General features: G+C 40.9%; 1 protein-coding gene and 1 long non-coding RNA gene across 2 annotated transcripts in view; one reads left to right on the top strand and one right to left on the bottom strand.

Annotated features, from left to right (window-relative positions):
- The window catches only part of smyd3 (SET and MYND domain containing 3), a 33,037-nt gene that overhangs the window by 9,592 nt on the left and 4,994 nt on the right, over positions 1 to 18,451 (bottom strand). The window contains exons 2-5 of the mRNA XM_037248265.1: positions 16,957 to 17,020; positions 16,779 to 16,886; positions 16,290 to 16,347; positions 16,073 to 16,215 (exon numbers count right to left, since the gene is read on the bottom strand). Of these exons, the coding sequence (XP_037104160.1) occupies positions 16,073 to 16,215; positions 16,290 to 16,347; positions 16,779 to 16,886; positions 16,957 to 17,020 (373 nt within the window). The remainder of the gene's footprint in view (positions 1 to 16,072; positions 16,216 to 16,289; positions 16,348 to 16,778; positions 16,887 to 16,956; positions 17,021 to 18,451) is intronic.
- LOC119120969 lies at positions 6,476 to 7,363 on the top strand. Its single transcript, XR_005097598.1, has 2 exons — positions 6,476 to 6,687; positions 7,084 to 7,363. It is a non-coding gene; the product is annotated as an uncharacterized LOC119120969 (long non-coding RNA).

The raw sequence follows: 18,451 nt of genomic DNA, 5'->3' as shown, positions 1-18,451 counted from the left end.
TCAGTCCATCTTAACTCAATATATGTATGTACATTGTTTACAATGAAATAAAAGGATCCCCGAGAAAACAATAAAGCGCACATTCATAGCAGCAGGTTTTCATTGCGCATTGATGTGCCTGGTAGAATTTGAGTTGCTGTTCACAATAGACATCATTACAGAGTGCCTTCACTATCCCGCATTGTGTCTGGAACGCATTGCTGTGTCCGGCACACGAAATATATGTGCTCTTAATACTAGGTGAAAAAATGATGGATGCGAGACGGAAGAAGGACAGATGAATAACGAAGTGAAGGGTGTGGTGAGAAGCCCGTGGAGTGGAAAATGGGAGAAGTGGGGGCATTCCGGCTCGAAAATGTCACGCACTGAGGGGGAAGAAAATACTAAATGTCACATTTCCTTGCATTTGATACCTTTTTTGACCTTATTCAGCAGGTTCTGAAAATTGTCAGTCGACGTTTTTTAAAGCAGTAATGACACATCTTTGAAGTTGAGTTTCAATTTGTACTATGTGGAACATCATGGAAGTCAAGCGCTCTTCAGGGCCCACAATTCAGAAATCAAACTTTCACAAAAACCTCAATTCAGTGATCAGCTGAAAAAAATGCAAAATATGTTTGTTATTTAGCTGAACTGTACTGTACTGATTAATGGAAAGAGAGCTTAAATGTGCTTACAAGTATACTCAGGCTGTTCTGGAACATAAATCTAATCTTACAAGTCTGTCGTTCGATATTTTGTAAACCTTTAAAGCATTCGTCACTACTCCCCAAAGGGTGGTTTTAGCTTGTTTTCTCCAATTAGATGCATTACGAAAAAGTATTCACGCAGCGGTAAATGAGCGGATCAACATCGCGTTATTGACGTTCGGGAGCCGCATATGGGTGTCCCACTTCTAAGTAGTAACTAGATGTGGGTTGGGGGTGCTGAGAAGCGATAGAGAGTCGTCTCATGTCTCTTTGCTCGCTTCTGTCATGTCTGTTCAAAGAACTCGCGGGTGGATGTTTTATGTCTTTAATGGGACTGGAACTGGGAAGCAGACCTACTTCCTGTCAATTTGACAAACACTACAAAGGCCATTAGACACGACGAGCGGTTGTGTGTGGCATGTGTGAGCGCTCTAATAATGCTCCGATAAAGTATTTATGACTTAATCATTGCTTTCTCTTCCCCCCAAAGACATACTAACATACCCATAAACAACAAAACAAATCATCATTAAGCCATCCTTCTTGTATGCTGTCGCTGAGCCACAACAAAGCTTTTTTATTTTAATCATCGTTAATGACTTGCTCTTTCTCCGCTATCATTTCTGTTGACTTCCTGTCATTCTAATTGGGCCGCAGTTCCAAAATAAGCACATTATTTTTGCTGTCTCTATAAATAACTTTCAATTTTGCTTTTATTTCTTGAAATAGCTCTGGAATGAATGTCACTGTAACATATTTGGGACAATATTATCACTTTGGCTTTTTTTTGTGTGTATTATTTCTGTTTATTCAAAAGAAAGGGTCAGCTTCAACAAGGGACTCAGAGTCAAAGCAATAAGACCAAAATACAAGTGGAGTGTTTTGTTTGTTTTATCTATAAGTGGCTCAATTGTTTCGACACTCACAAATGTGTCAAGTGAGTGATGAAAACGTCCTTCACAATAAAGCTTGTTAACGAAACGCAGTAATGTGAGAGGACACAAACATAAGGTACATTAAACACTGATTATTATTTATGAGCAAATACACAAAGATATTACTCAACATCACTTGGCCTGGGGCATATGTGACAGAACATAAGATTGCCCCGTCTTGCTCTCGAAGGACTCATTTCCATGTTGATACTGAATCATCTCAAAGAATAAACAGGAAAAGAAAACTGCCATGTTTCGTCAACTTGGCACTTACCAATGGCTGAACGAGCCACACACACACACACACACACACACACACACACACACACACACACACACACACACACACACACACACACACACACACACACACACACACACACACACACACACACACACACACACACACACACACACACACACACACACACACACACACACACACACACACACACACACACACACACACACACACACACACACACACACACACGGATGAACGAACGAACGGCCACACACAAACACTGCAAGCTGAACGAGCCACACACACACACACACACACACACACACGGATGAACGAACGGCCACACACAAACCCTGCAAGCTGAACGAGCCACATACACACACACACACACACAGATGAACGAACGGCCACACACAAACACTGTAAACGCATAAATCTCAACGAGCAGTTTATCACTCATTCATTCGTAGTCACGTTTCTGCCCATATACATATGTCTAATATAGGTTAATGCCCAAACCATATAGATGAGTTCAAAGCCTTTCACCCAATTGTGTTACTAATTGTGTTAACATGATCCCACATAATCAGACTATCCTCCTAAAGGTCACATTCTGAATATCATTATCAAGGCTGTGTGCGAGCTTGCGGTGTTCTACAAATGCATCTTCCCATCATGTTGATATTTTCTGAAAAATATGAACCTTCAAAACAAGTACGTGTGCACAGCCTTAGCGTGTCCAGGGAAAGATACAATTGAGAAGTATGAGATATGACTGAAGATAATGTAAAGCTGTTATTGTTTTGAGAGCAGCATTCTATTAGGTAATCTTATTCTTCTGCATGACTGCTGCCGCGTTGTCTGAATGAAAAGCTCTTTCATTAAATCCGAAGGCAGCACTCAGTCTCTCGCATCATCCGTGGCGTGGAGTAAGCTCCAACACGATCCCATCGCTACAAAACATACAGAACGTATCCAGCCTCGGTGCGATTGAATTGCAGCTGATATATGAAGTGCAAACACTAGTCCCTTTTCCCACTTCCAATAAGGATGATTTACAAAGGAGGCTGAAACCTGGAAGAAGGATTTTCAGGATATATCTGAAAAGACAAAGATTGCCTCAAGGCATGTTTGAAGAAGTTAAAAATATTCAGCTTTTTAAAAAGAATCTTCTTCATCTACCCTTATTATGCAGCTATTTCAATGTATTTTATATGATTAAATTAATACTTAATTTGGGATTTTTTTCAATCAATTGTACCAAGTTTCAATAACTTTGTAACTTTGCGCCATAGTCCGTCTTATTGTTTCTTATTTAGTGTTTTTGTGAAAACTAAATAAATTACAAGGATTCAAAACTATGCACAAAAAATATATATATATTTTAGAGTGATGGGCATAATAATGATTTTAAAAAAATGATTAATCATGCCTCAAATCAATTAAAGTAAGGTAAAATACACTATTCGGCTACATCAAGGATTGAGAGAGGTCAGAGCCAATCCCAGCTGACTACGTAAAATTCAGACAACAGCCAGCATTAGTCGCCAGTCACTTGGAGGCAGATCACAAATAAAGACAAGCATTTCCACTCACATACACACTATCACCGCTCCCCAGGTCTGGTCAGGTGAGTCAATCACTCCACCAATAGAGATTAGCCTCAATTAATTTGTGGTCTAACAAAGACCAACATGACACCACCTCTGGGAAGCTAAACTACACCCACACAGACCTTTTGCTCTCACACAACTCCGCAATTGAATGATTGACATTTTCTTACCATTGCTCAAGGACATTTCAAATATGCAGACAGACAAATTAATGCATAGTCATAATTAAGATATCATTATAATAATGACACACTCTCTCATCCCGGGTTTGCATAACTATAATTACAGTATCTCCCAAAACTAATAGCACGAGCACTAATGCCTCCTCCCAGCGACTAATGGGTTCACTTCTTTGTTTAACTGTAGATAAAAACTATGCTGACTGCAAAGACTGTTATCTTGACGCCGAGTCTGTCAGTATCCTTGAGTTTTCCAATGAATGTGCTCAGCCAACCTCTAATTTGATGGAGCCCATTTGCCATGGGAGTTGTCTGTCAATCAAGAGGTCGACAAATCTGCATTTATCTATAATCTGCTTTATTTGGAGGAAAAAAAAAAAAAGGAACACGGCTCTGCATGAGAAAGACATGAAAACTAGCGACTGAGACCAAAAACTCATTAGATACCTGTCAAATGGAGTAATGAATTAAGTGAGAAGGGCATACTATTCTGGCCTTCTTACACTGTTATTTTGCAAGCAGTGGATTTTGCCTGCCATCTACAACGGCCTCACTTTTTTCGACCTTTGTATGCGACACAATTTATGAACTGCGGTCACACTCCATTGAACTCAAAACAGAAAAAGACATTCGTTAAAATCACCAAGGCAGTGGTGTGCTGAGGAACTTGGAAATCTTGACTACAAAGAAAAAGGGAATTTGAGTGAGTGTTTCTGCACCACTCTGTTATGTATTCCAAAGTACCGGCAACCTGAGCTGTCAGGTTACTACAGATTATGGGATGACTTTTTAAATTCAAGATTCAAAATTCAAAGCGTTTGTCATATGCACAAAAGGAAAGCACCTTTCGAGAACAAATTGTACAATGTGCCAGACAAGGTAAAGAAGATCAAAAGACATATGTTGATAAGGTAACCATCGTTTGGACTCGATTCCCTTTGAGAACTCATAACATGACACTCACCAACCTGAGTGTCCTTCACACAAGAGAGACTCGCAATTCAACCTCTGTCATTAGTGTGGAGACAAGCAATTTGAGAATTAGCTGAGGAGTGACTTGAGTGATACGAATAACTCCAAACGATAAACTGAGCACACTTTAGTTGTGATAAAGACCACATTGAAGTTGGGAAACCAAACATTAGCAAAAAATGAGCTTTGCAAAAAATGTTTTATAGTTCAGTTTAACTGTTGGAATATTGTGTTACTATTATATGTCGAAGTGAGTATGCAAATATGAAGGGCTGCCATTTTTAAATGCATGTTAATACCCTTTAAACATGTTAGGAGCATAAGCACAGTGGTTTAAAATCATCCGAGTAGGATGCTTGGGGGTGACCGTGCAGTGTAAACATTATGTGAGTCCAAACAATGAAAATTGCTCTCATCCATCTTTTTAAGTGTGCAACTATGTGACAAAAGCTTCTTACAATGCGAGTCGTTGATGCTAGACTGACATTAAAGCAATGACAACTGTAATATTATGCAATGGTTGAACGTCTTCAAGGTTTGAAAACAAAACACGAGTGTTTTTAAATTTTACTTTACAAGCAGCGACTATTGTGCAACTAAGTAAATAAGCAAATGTGCATTATTTATAAATCCGCAATGCGAGTTTTGTTCTATGGTGGTGCTATCCCATTCAAAATTCATGCTATTCAATAATTCATTTGTCTATTCAAAGTTGGCTTATTAAACTCCTCAGAACAAATGCAACAAATAGAACTAAGCTCTCACTGATTGTTACCCTGGGAGGGACACACACTCTTACTCCACACACCCCCACACGACTGTTAATTAGTGGAAAGTCACAGATGATATTTTTGTCACAGGAACAAACGGTGAGCCCTATGGGCAGAGAGGAGATTGGCTAGAGTGTGAAAACAGATGCAGGCTGTGATGAACAGAAAATGATCGAGAGTGAGGGAGGGAGGCATGAAGGAGAAGAAAATGAAAGCTGTATTTAAAGGGATGAGTAGGGGAAATCTAAAATCTGAATGAAAACAATATTGGCAACATCTTGCCCTGTACCCCTTCATTATGTTTGTTTGGTTTTATGGTTTTACAACAGTAGGACTGGCAAAAGCTTCCTGGAACTCCAACAGGTCTGATAGTTCAGAGAAACTGCTCACCGCTTTGATTCCACTGAGCAGTAAAATTGGGAAAACGCAGACCGAGATGGCCATATTGTAAATCATTTTAGTTTTATTTGTAGGCTGAAATGCAGACATTTTTAGGGCTACAGTTGGTTTTGCTTCTAAACCAACATCCAGCTCACCCGTGACATTAATAAGAATAAGCTGTACAGAAAACGGATGATGAATGGACGGGCAGATCTCAGAATTCAATCAATTTTCTCCTTTCAACATTTTCCGACCACCCGCTGTGTTGTCTTAACAGAATCTGATTTACTGTCCTGAAAAAACGGCGCTCCACATGCCGCAGACTGGAAGAAAATATCTATTCTACATAAAATCTGCTTTGGTCATGTTTCCAAAAGGAAGGTATCGTTTGTACTTCATACGAAAGCAAAGACATTCTAGTTCATCCTGTCACTGCAGAATATTATAGTGGTGTCAAAATAAAGCAAGGGAAAAGAAAAAAAGAGAGGACTAGATGATCTTGCTTCAGGAAATATGGCTCACACACACACACCTGCAGGGAGGGCTTAGACCTTTCGCTAGCAGTGGTTAGAAGAATAATCCTCCAGTCTCCGCACCAAAGTCACAGCCCCAATCCTCTTCTGGAAAATAAAGACTTTACGTCTTAGTCACCATCTCGTGTCTTTGTCAACGTAATGACACTGCCTGTCAAGTGGTAGAGCTCCCAATACAGAGCGCCTAGCAATAAAACATGAGCAAAACAGCCCACACAGGAGCAACTTGTGTGTGTGTGTGTGTGTGTGTGTGTGTTGTCGGTTGGACCACATCCTAGAAGATCCTTTTTTCCCTGCTCAGTGGAGCTCACGCACAGCAGCTGTACAATTGCCCCGGCAGGTTAATCCCCGACACCACTAGGAATGCCGGGGTAAGTGCGCATGAACGTGTCAAGCATGCTCAAATCTGCCCGGATGGATGCGGGTGTTTTATTTTGAAGTTGCCTTAGGAACTGTTAGTCTTACCAAAAGAAACAAGAATCAGGAGCAAGTGGAAAAAAACAAGAGGAAGAATGAGGAGTAATGAGGAAAAGTCCTTTTGAAGCTCAATTTCCCATAGCTGGTCAACAAATCCACAACAGACCACTTTTTTTGTTCTGTGCATATGGTAATGATGAATACAGTAGCCAAACAAGCAACTAGCAACGGTTTGTGTCGTTTTTACCGTATCTGCTCGACATGCTTGGACCTGGTTTAAAAAAAAAAAACATCAATAGCAAATCGCCTAACTGCACTTATCTTTCTCATTCTCTCCTGTTCCCCTCAAGCTCTACCCTTCATCAGCTCATTGCGGATTCCTTCAGAGAGGTGAAGGCCTTCAATAAGCACTCTGCACGGCATGATGAAAGGACGAGGAGGAGGAAGGGAGCTAAAGAACGTGGGGGATGGGCGTGCTGAGCAAAAATTGCCGTGCGGAATAAACGATCGCAAACTAATCTGTGAGATGTCAGATAAGCGCTTGAGTGCGAGGAACCGCCCACGCAGACGGGAAAGGGGGCTTTTAATTTTATATCCCTGCTTCAAATAAAATGATTTAATGAGCTTCAATTGGGTCCATTTTCTTTTTTTCCTTTCATCCTCAAGGATGACCTTGGTTGATGAGAGAGAAAATGTTACCAAAGAGTAGCTGTGAAGCGAGGAGATACCCTTGACCAGCAAGGACGACACTACAAAGTGTTTATATGTGTGTTAATGTGCAAGCAAAGAAAAACTAATACATGGTAGCACCTGCCTCTCCATCTGTCATGCTCCTCACTTGTGCTCGTTCCGTCTCAGTCTGATCATCACTATGAGTTTCAAAATTGGTTTGCCCATGGTCAAATGACACCACGGATGATGCACTTGAATACTCATAACCATCTGATACATACCAACGCATTGAACATTGACCTTACCCAAAGTTTTAGGAGAAGCAATGATCAAAATAATAACTCTTGACGTATCAAGACGTATACAGTACATGCAGAAGGAATTTGGTGTTGAACTAAAAAGTCTATGTGTATTAATCCAACTGGTCACATGGTCAGAGTAAGGTGTTTCTTAAAATGAATTTTAAAATTTTGATTTCAATTAATCTAAAGGAATTGCTCAGATTCCTCCAGTGTATTAAAGGCACTGCTTGTTGCGCTTAACAGGAATACGGTCATTAGTTTCTGTTGACTACAATCCCAAATGGACGCATCAATGATTGCTTGACCTTTAACCGGGGAAAACTGAAAATCAGGCTTGGCTCTAGTCAATGTGGAAAAACTAGCCATTGACCCAATGTGATGACTAATGGCGCATACAATCGTGAACAGCTATGCAGGAAGAAACATTTGTATTCATTAAACAAAAAAAAAAATACGCCCTAACGGAGATACACTAGCATTGCATCACAAATGTGATTTTCACTGAAGCAGCAGTTGTTTATTAAAGCATCTTCTCTCAAGGGGGGATTATCTCGCTCCCTCTCACACAAACACACTGCAGACTCAGGGGCTTCGCGGCAGGAGTCAATTAGAAGCGCTCCCTACTGTAATTACACCATGTTAGATATCCCACCCCACAGGGACATTGGTGCTAGAGTGTTTGTCCTTCCGCTTTTCATCTTCCCCAACCGCGTTTAGTTCACTTTCATCAAACAAATTTATTCTTCATTCATCAGAGAAACAGGAAGAAAATGTGTTGTGGCCAGCACACACACACAAATAAGGTTAGACATGGCTTTCTATCCATCTGTACAATACTCCATTCATCTCACTATCTCGTCCTGCTGGCTTTGGATCAGAAAAAGTGCTGACGACACCCAGTGTGCTCTGCAAGACTGGGTCGATACAAAAGGGCCAAGAAAAGATGTCTCACACACATACACTGTTAAAGGAGAATTAAGAGAAACTTCAGGACAAAATATACGCACAATCCTAGACATTTCTTTTAGTTCGTAAAGTCGTAGTTTCTCGTGGGAATGCGACATAATGTGCACTTAGAAGAGGAAGTGAGCTGTTAGGATGAGAAATTGTTTTGACACTACAAAGTGATATCGTGATGTAACATAATGACGGGGCTCCAGTAAGTGAGATTCAAAGATAAATACTCCATCTCGAGCTCCACACAACCAGCAATCTGTAGGCTCGGCTTTCACGTAGAGAACGTCGACAGCTGGCCTGGCTGCAACCCAACAACAAACCCAATTAGCAGCAAATCTAAAAGCAGGCAAATGAAAGCGTCATAAATTAGCTGTAAAACCTTTTGGTCATCACACCGAGATTGCCAGGTTTGGCATCCACGTTTCAAATAAAACAAAAATTTGCGGTTTATGATTTTTGGGCTAATCAAACTAATGAGATGAAATAAGACTAATTAGATAAATGTATTGCTGTTGGTCTGAGGATGACGTCCCATTTGGATGGAGCCAGACTTGTTGGTTGTAGTCTTGGCTGAGTGGCGGCGTGTATTGCCAAATTGGGCGCCTGTTACGGCAGGAACATGTAAATGGGAATCACACAAATGGTGTTACACATTTGAATATTAATGTAAAATGAAGAACAGTAATTTCTGGATTTGTGTGTCTAATAAAAAGAATCAGAAAAAAATCTGGACAAAAATAACATGCAACACATGTTGTCAAGTGATACTGATGATGCTCTAGCATCATTTTAAGTACCGGAATTTGTAGGAGGAACGACGCAAAGCGGCTCAGTTCTCAGAATGTCGGTGATCCGCAAATAAAGATTTGACCCCCGCTGACGAATTTGACCATGAACAGCGAATTAGATAATATTTTATTCACATCTTCATCGGCACGAAATCACGAACCTGACATGCTTATCGAGAGGTTAATAACTGAATACAGAAGGCTATGATGATGTTTACATGGACGGTGTTGAAAAGACCAGTGGTTGCTTGGCAACCTCTGCGATGAGCAACTCAGGTCAAAGACCCCGCTGTGAAGAATTTAAAATCCCACTCAGTCAAGTGGAGACCTCGGTCAAGGCCGGGAATTAGATTCAAAACAAGTAAAGTAGGCTTTTAAGGGTGTGCTATTCAACAATCCTCGTGAACTACAATAATGAAGATGTAGAAGAGTAGCTGTCAATAAAATATTCATGTCAGTTTAGTGCCAACGGTGAAAAGTTTACAAAATATTACTTTTATAAAAAAAAAGTTAAGTGATTTGCTTTAAAGGCTCTTGAGCTTCACAAAATGTATTTAGTCTTTGTTTTCATGATTCTAAAACAGTTTTGCATCCTTGATAAAAAGCAGCGTCATAACTGTTTGTTTACCTGAGTTGTATGGGTAAACACAATGTAGCTAAGAAATCTCTTTTTGACACTGTCCTTTGGAGAACATTAAGGAAATCAGACATAATAGCAAACATTTGCATTTTGTATTATATCAGCCTGTATCCGTGTTTCCATCCATCCAAACAAGTGCAAAACAGTAATCAATGCAAATGCTGCAGCAAGAGAAAGCATATGCAGATAAAGTCCGTGGGAGGACAAAATGAGACGAGAGAGAGAGTGAATGTGGCAGCTGGAGTCAAAATCTGCCCATTAAGTGAAACGACGCTGCCAAACACAACACAACAACGCAGGAGAATCAAGCCTGGCATATTGCTGATGAAAATGACTTTGCAGAACTTTGGAATGACATCCAGATTCACTCCTACTCTTTTTTTTCTGAAACTTCTCTTTTTCTCACCTTCACTCCTTCTTTGTAAGACCTCACGCAGCCCATCTGTAAATCCCTTCCAGTTGTGTTGTCTGACTTAATTGATGATGGACAAGCACTAATCCACCGTGCGTGTGGCTATGAGTGTGAGCGATTACGTAAAGCCTGAGCTAATTAGGGACAATGGCAAAGCCGAGGAAATGTTCACGAGATAAGGATGAGCGCTAACATATTCACACGGGGATTACTGTAATAAGTTCACACACTGACACATGAGTATAGACACTAGCTGGGACCGAACAGTTTGGTTCCATACGGGCCAGTGATTTACCAGTTAAGTTGTGAAGGGTAACTAAATAACTTTCTGGGTACAATTTTGGGTCAGGAAGTGCTGTGGCGCCATAAAAGGGTCGAGCAAGACAATAGCTACAGGGAATTGTAACATCTGTGCAACAAAAGGAACAGAAAGGGAAGACAGAACATGCAAACTCCACCTAGGAATGTTGGAACTGGAATCGAACACTGCACCTCTGAACTGTGAGGCGGACGTGCTAAACAGTGTGACACCGTACTGTCCATGGTGACGCTCTTCATAAAAAAATAAAAAAATGCATTTTAGAAAAGTAATTAATAGAGCTGAACATGAGTTGCAGTTCTTGTTTAGAGAATGATGACAACTTTCCTATTTGTCGGGTTCGAGTCTGTCTGCATTCTATTTAAGAGCTCAACAGCTAGCAAATACTTGTGAAGGGAATAGATTACTCCTCCGCACAAACATTAAGTCACACTCGCAGATCAACTCCACATCTGTCGGCAGAGTGAATCACGCCCACACCAAGATGTGCACAAGCTTTAAGACGAGAACGCAGAATTAGCTGGGAAGATGCTGCTTACCCGAGGGAATGTGTGAGTATGTGAATGTGAACTTTCACCTACCTGTGCTGTGCATGCAGTTTCGCCGTCTTTGCTTACAACAGCGAAAACTGGGATTGGATGTTTTTAAGACATGTTAGAAAGCCCTTGTTGGTAAGATCATGAATAAACTTCTATTAACAATGCCTGGCATTTTTCGGTAGACGCACCCAAAGAACCTACGTAAACTGATTTGATATCTCCTATTTTTAATTTCGGGTCGACTCGGCGCAGGAAGTGTATTTTGGAAAAAAATAAATACAAGTGGTCCTTCAAAGCAGAAAATGACGTTCCAGCTTTTAAACAATATTAATAAACTATAACTAAATGTTAATGGATTGATAATGAGTCAGCAGCAACTCCTCCGGTTGTTATTATTTGGACTTGAAAGCCAAAGTGTGAACTAATCACTGATCACTTTTGTCACACGACAGATTTTAACCATCAAAACTAGACATCAACTGCACAATCGTGAAGAGATTTTGTACTAATCGCTTTTTCTCATTCTCCCATCGGTCTTTGTCAGAGATGAGACCGCACCATCCCAACTCTCGGCCCCGCCTGGAGAAAGGAAATGATGGCGTGTCAGTGACGTGGATAAATGACGGTCGGGCGGAAAGGCTGCGGCAAGCAGACAAAGAGAAGACGACACGGAGGAGCTGCTTAGGAGCACATGGAGTCGTTTATATGTGAGCGGATTTTATGTGGCGACATGCGAGCTGCATGAGCAGTGCGGTATTACCGCTAGTGCCGAACGTACTTTCCTAGCCTTAACAGCCACACCTTCATCCATTACGAGAAGGATTTTGCTCCGGGAGCCTCCACAGCTGTTATCACAGTCATCTTAATGTCACCCAAGTTGTCAAAAGAGTACTGAATGATGAGCCCCTTAATTCACACGGAAGTATATCTTTCGCGACACCAATCCTGGAACTTTTTCGAAACACCTCATACATACACAAAAATGTGCGATTCAATTATAAACATAGAAACTTGTACTCTCCAAGTACACTCACAGATGTCACATGAGGGGACGTAGCTTAAGGGAAGCAATAAAAGATTCTTCAGTCAAATCTCAACTGTCAATGCTTATTGCAGTTTGTCCAACAAATACACACACACACACACACACACATTGCCAACATCCAACACACAAAAGAGAATCACTCTCCCTCATTACTCTTCTGGGATTACAAAATGCAGTAACGATGCAGTTGTATTACTCCATTCTTCACGTCAAGAGTGTGTTTGAGATGCAATATATGACCATTGGTGAGACGGCATCCATTAGCATAAAGAATGATTTTTATGGTACAAAACCCTGACAGTTATACATTACTCACTGTAACGACCTGCATGGTTAAGCTCAGTGAATAGTTCAAGTATACAATATTAAACTCCTCGTTTGTTACCACATATCCAAAAGGTGTGCCGTGAGGACTAACAAGAAAGGAATGACAATTGATATTAAAGGGATGTACTGGGAGGGCAGGATAAAATAAAAAAGTAATAATCAGCAGACTTCCTCTTCAACAGATCGATGCGGTGGCCAAACACCATTTACAAGTCCCTCTTAGCACATTACGGATCACAGCGAGACTATAAACTGGCATTTGAAACAGCTCGTGTAAATGTCCCTGAGGTAATTGTTTTTTGGACAGTTGCTATGGTAACCACACATAGGAAGTCAATATATCCCATTGTTGGCACTTTATCACCAAACTACCTGTGTAGATGTGTGTCAGTGTTGGCATGTGTCGGTTAATGACTTAATTCTACAGCGCTGTGCCAACCACTACAATTAACTATTTGGAAAGGACGAGACGCGGCTTTCAGCGATAGCTCCGCAATCTGCGCTTCGGAAAAATACAGGCTCCATCTATATTTGATGGGAGACATGTGTATGGACGGTGCACAGAGCGGTCCTGCATATGCAGATCAGCAATTGTAAAGAACAGTCGCTGCGCCAGCCTGTCAGAGTGCGCAACAGAAAAGTAATGAGTCGTGCCAGAGAGTCGGGAAAGCCGCATATGCAAGGGCACTACGACCTCAGCCGAGATTTAAACATTTGTTACAGCTACAATCAATGAGCCAAAGGCTTTGATCAATGTTTGTAGCTAAAGTGTGGATAGGTTTGTTTGTACAACTTTGATCGGGGACGGGCAATTTAAATGATGGCCCACAATTTTTCATCAGTGCTACTGGGGGGTGGGGGGGGGGGTTTCACAGAGGATTTTAAATACGGACAGTTTAAGATATTTTAGAGATATTTTTGGATTATACATTTTGAATGCATGTATACAAGATCCAGGATCTTAATCCAACAAAGGGTTGGAAGCAAACAATATGCCTAGAATTATAAATGAATGAATGAATGAATGAATGAATAAATAAATAAATAAATAAATAAATAAATAGGCTAACCAGGCTAACTAATAGGAGAGTTGAAGACCTAGCGTATGAACTAAGACACATCTGCCATCTAGTGGTGATTGTTGCAATTACTACTGAAAACTAAACTCCTGAAAAGAGGATTTAGACTCGCTCTTCTCTCCATGCTGAGAAATAAGAGGCATGGTGACATATTAATAGCCTTAAAGGGCCTATTAATAGCCTTAAACACTTAACACAACAATGCATATGACTTCACATACACACTGTACACACTGCGAGTCTAATACAAGTGTGTTACTGAACTAACAGCACCAGCAGAAAGTTCACAGCTTTAGTAATAGGATTATAGAACGCGGAGGCTTGGAGAGATAAATGCATCAATGGGGGCTAAGAGACTTGGTGGGATTTGTACGACTGACCAGCAAACGTCAGCGTGTGGTGGTTCTCCACATGGGGATACACATGGAAGCAGAGGCAAAAAGAATATTTGCAAATGCTGGAAGAAGTTCCGTAAGGCCTCTCTGAGCATGACACAACTGACATGTTGAGGAAAACAAAAAAGGTCAAGGTGGACCCTGCCGCTTACCTGAACGGTAGGATAGGCTCCAGCATAGAAAAGTAGTTGGACAACTAATTAATTAAATGAATTAAAATTGAATTACAAAACTAACCCTCGATGCTTGCATCGTCCCTTGTGATACTTTGCGATGCCTTGCAACCAATTTTTGTGGTTGCCATTTTTGGACATTCAGTCGTCAGTGCGTCTTACGTAATTAAAAAGCATATTTACTTGGGTAGACATCAGAGGAGTGACTCAGACAATTAGACTGATTAAGAGTGATTCATTTTGTGCTTGTGGTGATCTGCCAAATGTTCCGCGGTCACCAAAACCCTCTTTTAAATACGGGAAGCAAGCTGCCTGGGTATTTTTCCAAACAACACGCAAGGCTGCAGTCCTCTACGCCTACAATTCCCTAATAAAGTGGCCGTACGGGTAAAAACGACTCTTCTTATGAGCGCTTCATGTAAACATTTGAATTCACTCACCATGAAAAGAAAACTGAGAATGTTGTGTTGATATATTTTGGTGAGAACATTTCAACCACTAACTGATGTCTCATGTCCACCGCCTTATTTTAGATCTTTTGTCAAAGGCCCACATTAGTGTGAGTGACCATGCAAGTTAATGCCTGCTATTCGAGATCTTAGTCCCATAACTCTTTCCCTACATGTGATGTTGGGGAATAAAACCTCATCCTCGAAATGATCATCACTGCAGAAGAAATATTTTTCATTTTCTGTTAGAAATGGTTGAAAAATTGCCACCACCAGCAGGATATCAGGCCTCTTATTTTTTTTTTTTTACATTTCCAGTTGTGAGACATGGTTTCCTGCTCTTTGAATAGCTCCGCCATTTCTTGTCCATGCACATTCTTCATCCTCTCTCTCTCTAAACAGTGCCGTTCACTCCTCACCTCCCTCTCAACCAAATACGGCACAGTTCCCATCGGAATCTTGAAACGCATTTAATCAACGTATTTTCCTGCCGTCACAATCCACAATAACTCCATATCTCACCCGAGATATTATGCAAACGCACGTTCACCGTCAAGCTCCATGATATTCAATCAATTAGGGAAGGATGTAGAAATCTATGCCTTGTTGTTGAGGCTACACGCTGCGAATATATTGTCGGCGACAGCTCTGTGAGCTTTACTTCACACATTAACAAAAATGTATTCAATTGAACACGTGCAGCTATTAAAATTGTAATGTATATTGCTCCAAGTGTTGAACAGCCACACCATGGAGCTTGCGGCGGCCTGTTGCCCGTTTCGCCGCTTTCATGCTAACACTTGAATTCACCTGGCTGCTTTCAATTTTTAAATTGTTCGTGTGCATACAAGCATTTCGAAGGTACAACAGTCTCGTGTTGATTACAATGGCCCCGCGGTCGTAAAAATGTTAGAGTCGCGCATGTTTGCCGATGATTGAGCAGAGCCAGACAAACACGTCCTTGTACATGTAATGAAATGTGGTTTGAATTCCAGTGAGGAAAGACCCCAGGTTGTGCCGGGAATACGCAGACACGCACAAACACGCGGAGGGATCCAATGGCAGATGCAAGCGTGATCGTGGACATATGTTGGTGTGCAAGCCAAGCTCAGCAGGGAACACTAAAGACAATAAACAGTTGCCTGTTGCGGTTCTCACTGGGCTTGTTTGGTGCTTCTACAAGGGAGTTGCTTTGTTTGCAAGCCGCACAGAAGCTAACAACTCATGGAGCCTTTAGCTCACCTTTGCGATCAAGTCAAGGGGCTGCGGCAGGGCCGATGTCATTTCCAGAGTCAGTTCAGGCACTTCCTGTTGTAGGTACATCTCGAGCATGGATGCCAGCTGAGACAGACCTTGTTTCTTCTGCTCGGACATGGAGCTCAGGTCTGCATACACACACAATTCAGTTGATTGGTGGTGTGTCCGACAGAGACATTTGCAGGTTTTAGGGAAAACATACGTGATTCATGTTCGTGGAAAGAGTAGAGCTCCTCACTGGCGGTCTTTGCTGGATTCATCTAAAAGACAAGAGTTAGAAAGCAGTTTTATTTTCGCAGTATCCGAATATTCCCATTTTCATTTTACCCAGGACGATGTTTTTGTTATACGAACAGATGGGCCCATTCGAGTCGTCTGTTGAAGTGCAAACATGACAGCAACAAAGCAGCCAACAGCGGCGGAATGAACTGCAAACTAAATGAAAATGATCACCTCTGACAGAGTCGTCCATCTGTTAGGGAGGTCCATTAAAACAAAACTAGTATACAAAATATTACCGGGATCAGCACAGCTGTGGTGATGCTTCTTCAATTTAATGATAAAGATCAGCAATAATATAATATAATATAATATAATATAATATAATATAATATAATATAATATAATATAATATAATATAATATAATATAATATAATATAATATAATAAATCATTCCAGAGGCGTGCGTACCAAAGCAAAAATGAGTCTTGCAGCCAGTCGGACGGAGTCGGTAGGGATTCTGGGAAGGATGCTCCGCAGACATTTGCACTCCCTCTTATGGTCAGACCATGCTTGTTTCTGTGTGGTAGAAGAATTTCGACAAACACTCCAGAGAGCACATGTTCACGCACACACGAGTCTTATATACCTGACAGGTGATGTTGCAGTAGCGAGCCATCTTGCACTGGGAGCACCGCAACAAGGTCTCATGCCTTGACACGAGAAAGAGACATAATACACTAATTATAGTCAACTGAATCCCGAGACGAGCACTACAGTGATTAGAAAAAATATATATATATATAATTATTATATACAGTGATGATAGACTTTCCGTTGGTTGTATACACATCCACGTTCAATTCATTTTGATCACGGGCCACATTGCGTTACCTGAGAGGGTTTTCAAGACTCATAAACGTATCATCACTCATCATTCACTTCATCTTTGTATTTGGCAGAGCTCATTGTGCCGGCTAACTTTTGGCCATTTCCTACAAAATGTTCATAACATCACCCTGTTTCTACCAAGCCATCTTTCAGATTTGAATCTTAAAAGCAATCTATGAGATAAGCGCTTCCACCTCACTCCACTCTGATGCTTATTTTTATGTGTTTTTATTGCTGGACTTTCCAGGATGCTTGTTAGTCTGATAACAATCCAGAGCAGTGTGGTCTTTGTCCACTCCCTTGGGCCAAGTACAGGCACTGGGGAAAAGAATCATTCAAAAGCACACACACACTGGCGCACACAGTCTGAGTCATACAAAGTGTCAGGAATAGGATTGACTTGTAGAGTTGTGTGAAGGCTGCAGTAAGATGTAGCTACAGTACAGACCGACACAGATATCATGCTTACAAACAATGGAACATCTAAAAAAAACAAAAGTCCATTGAGTTTAAAAAGAAAAAAAAAAAATGCATTAAAAACAATGCTTACAAAGTTGCACTAAAACTCTGCTGTGCAAAAATGTGTGTTTCTTCCCTTGGGGCTTTTTTGCGGGTTTTCAGATTTATGGAGGCACCACAGAAAGATAACAGTGCTGGCAAAGTGGAACAATATGAGAAACGCTATTTGTTTGGTTGCTCTTGCAACTACAAATCCAATACGGTCACCTCACAGATAAGATGATAAAAGAACAAAATACAGGTTAATTACTAGCATCGCATTATTTGACCCTGGAACAATTATTAAAGGGGGAATTATCAATTTTCATTAGTTTTTTGTTATCTTGGTGTTGTAAACCAAACAGTAGCACATTAATTAAATCATCTGGGGGGGAAAAACAATGAATGACAACTTGTCTGAGTCTTGTTTGCTTGAACCAAATACATATTTTGATGTGAAGGCTTATCATACAGCATATGGTCTAAACGACAATATAATAGGAAAACATTATTCATTCTTCTATGCCAGTATTAGTCACATGACTAGTATTTCCTACGTGGGCCTATCAGTGTGGGACTCGACTCGGGCGCCGCATTTGGCCCCCAGAGTCTCTAAAAAAGGAACTAAAATAGCAACATTTTCTGCCCCCACAGAATGTCACTTATCACCATCCTCCATCCATCTCCTCCTGTCCTCCCTTTCTAATCTCCAATTTTATAGGCCTCAGCTAGGGTGAAGGTGGGTACTGAAAACA

Source organism: Syngnathus acus, chromosome 3 (genome assembly GCF_901709675.1).
Source record: "Syngnathus acus chromosome 3, fSynAcu1.2, whole genome shotgun sequence".
NCBI classification, from domain to species: domain Eukaryota; kingdom Metazoa; phylum Chordata; class Actinopteri; order Syngnathiformes; family Syngnathidae; genus Syngnathus; species Syngnathus acus.
Note: the sequence above shows the minus strand (reverse complement) of the source record. Positions and strands in the feature narration are given on the sequence as shown.